The 7385-nt window shown below is 40.7% G+C and overlaps 1 protein-coding gene across 1 annotated transcript; it reads right to left on the bottom strand.

Annotated features, from left to right (window-relative positions):
- Window positions 1-491: 491 nt before the first annotated feature.
- hjv (hemojuvelin BMP co-receptor) lies at window positions 492-5575 on the bottom strand. The gene is made up of 5 exons (XM_026940302.3): window positions 5352-5575; window positions 3072-3183; window positions 2612-2787; window positions 1991-2499; window positions 492-1660 (listed from the first exon to the last, which is right to left on the bottom strand). Exons 3-5 carry the CDS (start codon window positions 2712-2714, stop codon window positions 1064-1066), a joined length of 1209 nt encoding a protein of 402 aa, XP_026796103.3. The 5' UTR covers window positions 2715-2787; window positions 3072-3183; window positions 5352-5575; the 3' UTR covers window positions 492-1063.
- Between the last annotated feature and the right edge of the window lie 1810 nt (window positions 5576-7385).

Raw genomic sequence — 7385 nt, 5'->3', positions numbered from 1 at the left:
GCTGTAAGGCAGCAACGCTACCTGCTGTGCCACTGTGCCACCTTATATGTAGCTTCTTCATGAAATAATATACTGTATAATTAAATGACCAACCGAAAATACGTTTTTTTTTTTAACAGGCTACTTACTCACTTTCAATACCTGCATTTTCCTGCTCACGGTTGTAGTGGATCTGGAACCTATCCTGGGAACACTGGGTGCGAGGTGGGAATACACCCAGGATGAGATGCCAGTCCATCACAGGGCACTATGCACACACTCATTCACACCAAGGAGCAATTTGTCCAATCCACCTACTGGCATGTTTTTATGGAAGATGAGAAGAAACTAATGTGGACAACATGCTGAGAAAATCCACACAGTAACCCCAGCTCAGGACTGAACCAGGGACCCTGGAGCTGCTGTGCCACCGTGCTGCCCTAAACAGGCAATTTGTAAAATTAAAAAAAAAAAAAAAGCAACTGTATAACATTTTTACTCATGTATTTGTATTCATATGTGTGCACAATTTAAAAAGTACATTTGTGTGGAAACAATAGCTGGTTTTAAAACTGTTTAAAACTGTTTCTGGTAACAGAAGGCCTACATTCTAATACTTTTGATGTTTTTAACATGAACTGAAAAAGATCATACCAAATTTTACCAAGATTTCACTAACATATTTTTAAATAACATAATACTGAATTTCCCAATAGACAGTTCCAGACTGTCTTCTCGAGTACATCCCATGAGACAGTCATTACAGTTATAAATCTTTCAAACTAGTCATAATAACAAACATTCATACATTAAATAATATTCTAGTGAAATATTTTGTCACTTTAACTTAGATCTGAAAATAAAAATAACATCCCATGTTACTGGAGAATATTGCAGGTCACATATAATCATATATCAGGACATATTAAGCCATTTTAGATAGATCTTACAAAAAAATCAATTTGATTGTTCAGTCACCAAGGTTCTGAGAAAATATGACATGAAAGAGGTATAACTGATTATTTTTTATAAAATATCAAAATAGGAAATAGCTGCCATTTGAGTGATATCAGCATGATCACATTCAAAATATGAGTCTACATGTAAGCAGAGCCATGAATACTGCTATGAGCCATGATGGTTGCCTGATTGCTGCAGCTGCCACTAGATGCACCTTTTCTGGGTCAGCAATCATGGCTCGGGCATCCTCCAAAGCCTCAAGCGCAGATGAGCTGGAGTTCATGTCCCCAGTGGCCAGCAAATCAAAAAGGCATGCCTGGAAGTAGACGTCCTGGGCTGGAAGTAGAGATGAGCAGTGTATGTATGCAAGCATGGTGGGCCACACAGGCGGTGTTTCTATGCGCTGGGAGGCTGGGCATCCCCACAGGCACAGCTGCAGGTCCTGCTCAGGGGTATATGACTCAATAATAGCACGTGGAGCGCGCACAGCCAGCCCCAGTGAGTGGCCGCTCTGACGTACCACCACTGTGGTGCCGATGTGCGCTGCCCAGATCTCAGCATGGCGTCCCAGGGCCTGGGAACGCACCTGCAGGCTGTGCTGACCTCTCCGCTCACCACTGCTTGTAGAACCATCTACAAATGCTGCAGGGACATTGTCCACCTCCGCCTGGTAAATCTGCTGCTCAGCACACTCCCGCCAGTTTTTAAAAATTATAGTGATCTGTGGAGGGAAAATGGAGATGAGGACAGGTTTACTCAATGTCTAATATATAAAATTAGTATATAAATAGTACCTCTATTATTTTACATAATGACCATGAAATCCACTATATGACCAAAAGTATGTGGACACCTGACCATCACTGCCATATGTGGGCCTTCCTAAATTGTTGCCACAAACGAAGCACACAATTGTATAGAATGTCTATGCTGTAGCATTACAATTTCCCTTAACTAGAACTAAGAGGCCCAATCATATTCCAGCATGACAATGCCCCTGTGTGGTCCATGACATGGTTACATATACAGTAGTGTATTTGTCTGTTCTAACCTTGGTGAGTGCAGTGGCATAAGAGCTCTCTCTAGTGTGTGAGCTGGTGGCCTGTATGTAGAGAAACTGGTTGTCAATGAGGGGCCAGGCTCCAGGTACAGCACACGTCTGGAACTCATTGTTGAAAGTGCGGATATGAGGGTCTCCGAACACACCGCAGTGCAGGTACTCCGGAGCACGGCCTTCGCGCTGCACATAGCTTTTCTCGTAAAAGCAGGCATCCCCAGATACTGGGGCCTGGGGTAGAGGCCGGGGTTGGGCTGTGGGCCCTGACTTAGGACACCGGTGCTGGATGAGCAAGTCCTCAATGCCCTGCACTGCAGAGTGGTAAGCCAGGTCACCACGGCAGGCACGGGCAGTGCGCCGGGTGCAGGTAGCGTAAGAGCGCAGGGCGCTGCAGTAACCCACATTGCCTGAATCTTTCCCACTACCACCACCACTGCCTCCCAGGTCTAATGTTGCAGCTACAAATTCTGAGTTACACCTCAGGATCCTACACTGGGCCCATGCTGCAGCAAAAGAGAGTCACAAAGATGTAAATAAACAACATCCAATGTCACAGTTGTTTCACATAATGTTAGCCTTGATATGACAAAAAGAGAGAGAGATAAAAAGTCATACCTTGTGAAGCTAAAAGGAGAACAAGCAGCAGTATGTTGAAAACGTGATGTTTCCATGTAATTTGTACATGGTTACTGCAGGCAGCCCGTGTTCCCATTCCCATCCATACAGACACAGCCTTAGTAGACTGCTGGAGCTCTTTACACTGTGACTTTGGCTTGGAAGACAGAGGTTCACTGCACACAACAGCCACATGATGGAGACATGTGCAAACACAAATAACATTATAAATGCTCTGCTCGGCCTTTAATCTGTCAGCATTTACATGTCTGGTGACTCATCCATTAACAAAAGCTGTGATTTTACTGTATTTTGTTGTAATCTTTTTTTTAATACCTCTATGTCCTTTTTAAACAATAGGTTATAGTATGATATACAAACAGTTCTGAATTATTATCAAGTCAAAAGCAATTATATCATGTGGTTCATTATCATAATATGTACTGTAAGTCATTCTTACCTTAAGTGTCTGACTGATGCTGTTGCTCTGGATAAAATACTGGTTCAAATGTAATAAACAAAAGTGTAAAACCCATCCACTGAACGGTGACATCATTAGCACATTGTCAAACCTTGGAATGAAAGAAGCACATAAAAACACATTCAATGAGTATCATCCAGGACCTGAGGGGTAACATTTTGGATGAGTGGACAGGTGAAAATAACTTCTGCACACGTAATGGTTCAGTGCAATTTTTTTTTTTTTTTTTAAATGCTGCGGTTCACTACTGTAGTGAAAAGCCTGTCCTATCAATATGGAAGTACTGCAGTTTGGACCTTGGCTACAGTTCTGTTATTTACAGAGTGGATAGCAAACACTAAAAGAAAGAAAGCAAACTCATGGACATTCGTGTGTATTTGCACTGAGATCACAAGCTCTAATTTAAAGTGGTTGTAAGCAAATCAGGCCAATCTGAATATAATCAGATTATAATAACAGAGCGAAAGATAGAAATCTTTTGGCATATGTGCGCAATTATATCAAAGATCATATTTCAGTTAAAATGTTTATTACTGAGCCCTTCCATTGATCCTGTTTGGTAAATTCCATTGACTGCACGGGGACATTTAGGTTTAGGTTTATGGGTAAATACAATTTGAGTTCATTTTTTCACTAATGTCCAGAAACTCTTGCAGTAGATTGTTTACAGAATGCTTTCCTGACTGCTAGCAGAGTCAGCCATGACATTCCAGTTGAGGGAATCCTAAATGGGACAGGAGAAACAGGGGCAGTTGCAGGACAGAAATACAGGGTGCTAAATAAACCCTGTGATGGTAGCCGGCTGCACACAACACCCCACCCCTGTCCTATCTGAAAAAGCATAGACAGAAACACTGGGTCAGGTGCTGGAAATACAGTCAAGCTTCCAGCATTCTGGCCCACATGGGCTATCTTCTTCCCTCAGCAATCTAATTTCATCTGGTGTCTCAATGAGCAGAATAGCTAAGCTATTTCTGACATCTGCCGCCGCAGAGGGCCTCTATGCTAGTAAAGACCATGCACCCCATGCATTTGTCCAGTTTGGTTGGCCATTTGTTGTGTAAGTATGTGTCTGTAGAATGTTACTGATTTTGATTCAGCATTTCTGAACACAGCGACAACACTTCTGAACACAGAAACCAAATAACATATTGATATAAGAATTCCCTGATGAGCACCGGGTTCCATCCCCCACCAGTTACAGGAACCTCCAATTCACAGGTGCACACACATGTACACACACACACACACACACACATGAACTACTGTAAACTGATCCCTTTTGGAACCATTCTTTATTAGAAGTAACTGTAAATTGTAGCGTCATCACCACACACACACACACACACACACGCCATGTCTGAGTTTTGAAGGAATGGCAGACCCATGCTGTATCTCTGTGCATGTTTCTTTTATTTTTTCTGATATTTCTAGGTTATTTGTTAAAAATACATCACTCAAACAACACCAACTATACACAATATATTTCCTTCACCTTCTACTGTCAGATAGACTAGAAGGTGAATTATGTATGCTATATTAGGAATACTAATACAAATAGATACACAGTATAGATAGATAGAATAAATAGATAGAATAGAATAAAATAGATAGAATAAAAACCCTCATATCACAGATCTACTGGTGGCATTTGACACTTTCTTTTATATATCCTACACAATTCACATTACAGCCTAACTGACAGTAAAATGTGAAGTTTAAGAAATATATTGTGTTGGTATTATTTGAGAGATTTCTATTTACCTCTAGGTTGTTTGCTGAGAAAAAATTCTCTCAAATAATATCAACACAACATGTTTCCTTCATATTCCACTGTCAGAATGGGTGTAATGTGAAATATGTTTATTATGGATATTAATAAAAACCATCATATACCAACCGTGGATCTGTGACAGCTACAATTCCACAGTTCCTCCCTCAAACTCTTCAAATCTTATTTTAATAAAAAATACACATGAATATAGACCTGTCCAAAACAATCACCAGTAACCAGTTGCAGCCAATTGCAACTACAAAGTTTCAATTGATAAGTATAAGTATAACAGTATTCATCTGGTGTGTCTTTCTGACAGTGCAGTCAAACCCTATAGAGTATACACAGTCTCTTCTATTTAAACTTATTCTCCTGGTTAGAGAAGAATGTAAGGTAGTTACCATCATCACGTGACGCTACAGACAGCAAGTTTTAAGCTTAATTATTGATTGTTGTTATACAAGGGTTTTACAAGGATGACTTACCTCTGTCAGCTCCGTTAAACGAGACGTGTAATCACCGCATATCCACCCCAAAGGCTGATAAAAGGGCGCCCAGAGTCGTAGTAGTGCTAATTGTGCCAAGCTGTGCTGGTCAGTGCTGAATGAGTGGGAGAGCGCCTCGGCTGACTGCGTAAATCACCCGCAGCGCACACCTGCCGCTCTGCGCAACAACTGCGCCGCTCTACACGGGTCCAGAGCGCAGGGAGGCTATTTTAGACACAGCTCACGCCAATATAACGAACCTGTGTGAGCGCACTTCAGCAGGGGGGGTGTTTGACAACAACCCTTCATTTATGCAACCTTCATTTATAAGGTTTGTTAGGGTACGATGGAGTAAAAAAAAATAATAATAATAATTACTTTGGTTAAATGAACTACTCGAGCAAAACCCGTGCTTCTAAAGTTAGTTATCTGATTAGGATGTAGCATTGATTAAGGTGCTATCAAAATGCCTTCTGTGAAACACGTGTGTCTGCTCATCTGCATATGAGAAAAGTGTCAGTTTGGCGTGAACTGTGATTGGATAACTGTGTGCACATCCAGTCTGTGCATTAAAGCTATCAGGAATTTGTAGAGCTGTCTGTCTTACTCTGATCTTCACTGCATTAAAAAAATGCTTAATCTTCCATAAAGAAGTGTTGCCTACTGAAATGAATTTTAAAGTAAATTTAACTTAGGTATGGGACACTTTAGCATTGCTGTGCTCTTTGCTTCCTCTTAACAAGTGCAAGTAATTGCTATTGATTGATAAGTCTTAGTAATGACACCATGGGATCAAATTCACATGAATTTATGGATATGATATACATAAAGGGTGCAAACAGGCCAAAATGGGCTGCGTCTGTAAAAGCATACATGTAGGCTCTAGTTTGTATGTTATACATACAGCATACAGAATAGAGCCTCCCCCACTCTCCCAAGGTTGTGGCATTCAAGCAATGCTCAGCTGGTATTAAGAAAACATTCTCCACAACATTAGACCACCACCACCACCAGCCTTAACTGTTCACACAAGGCAAGTTTGGTCCATGGATTCACGCTGTTGACACCAAATTCTGACCCTACCATCTGCATATCACAGCAGAAATTGATATTTGACGTTTTTCCAATTTTCAACTGTCTAGTTTCCATGAGCCTATACCCACTGTAGCCTCAGATTCCTGTTCGTGGCTGACAGGAGTGAAACCCAGTGTGGTCTTCTGCAGTTGTAGTCCATCTGCCTCAAGGTTCAACATGTGTGTTCTGAGATGCTTTTCTGCTCACCGTGGTTGTAAAGTGTGGTTATTTCAGTTATTGTAGACTTCTTGTCAGCTCGACTCATTCTGGCCATTCTCCTCTGACCTCGACATCAACAAGGTGTACATGAAAATCCCAGGAGATCAGCAGCATCTAAAATATGCAAACCAGTTCATTTAGTACCAACAACCATGTCACAGCCAAAGCCACTGAATTCACATCAGATTACACAGATTACACATCACATCTATCACATTTTTTGCTCGTATCAAGTTCAGCCACTGGGGAAAATAGTAATTTAAACATATTACTTTACCAACAAGTAAAAAACTAACAGAGTATAAACTATTTAGCTGTTACCCTACTAACTAGAATTTACTTGTTCACATACCAAGGAAGTTGGTATCCTCAGTGCTTTAGTATCCATATATTCATAATAGCATCTTGTGTAATTTACCAGTGTGAACACAATTCTCACACTAAAAGTTGTTTTTAAATTCAGATATGATTATACATCTTAGCTTGTTTTAGAAACCCCCAGCGTCTTGTTCTAAAAAACGTATGTAAAAAAGAGTTCCAATTCCAGTTTACATATGTTTTGTTATTTATAAGCGATGCAAATATAAACCTGTATCTAAACAAGCTAAAATGTATTTTTGCCTCATTGATATCTGGTTTTTAATTACAGATCAAACCGAAACACCTTCCCAGAGTGAAAACTGGAGTGGCTGACTGCTACTTCTTTATTATAAACATCCCTGGGCAGTCTTGGCCTAATGG

This window comes from Pangasianodon hypophthalmus, chromosome 1 (genome assembly GCF_027358585.1).
Source record: "Pangasianodon hypophthalmus isolate fPanHyp1 chromosome 1, fPanHyp1.pri, whole genome shotgun sequence".
Lineage (NCBI taxonomy): Eukaryota > Metazoa > Chordata > Actinopteri > Siluriformes > Pangasiidae > Pangasianodon > Pangasianodon hypophthalmus.
Note: the sequence above shows the minus strand (reverse complement) of the source record. Positions and strands in the feature narration are given on the sequence as shown.

Coding starts and splice junctions, on each gene's coding strand:
- hjv (XM_026940302.3), bottom strand. CDS start 2,714: ATGGGAATGGGAACACGGGCTGCCTGCAGTAACCATGTACAAATTACA. Junction 2,500..2,611: donor TCTCCTTTTAGCTTCACAAG/GTATGACTTTTT, acceptor CTTTTGCTGCAG/CATGGGCCCAGTGTAGGATC. Junction 1,661..1,990: donor ATGCCACTGCACTCACCAAG/GTTAGAACAGAC, acceptor TTCCCTCCACAG/ATCACTATAATTTTTAAAAA.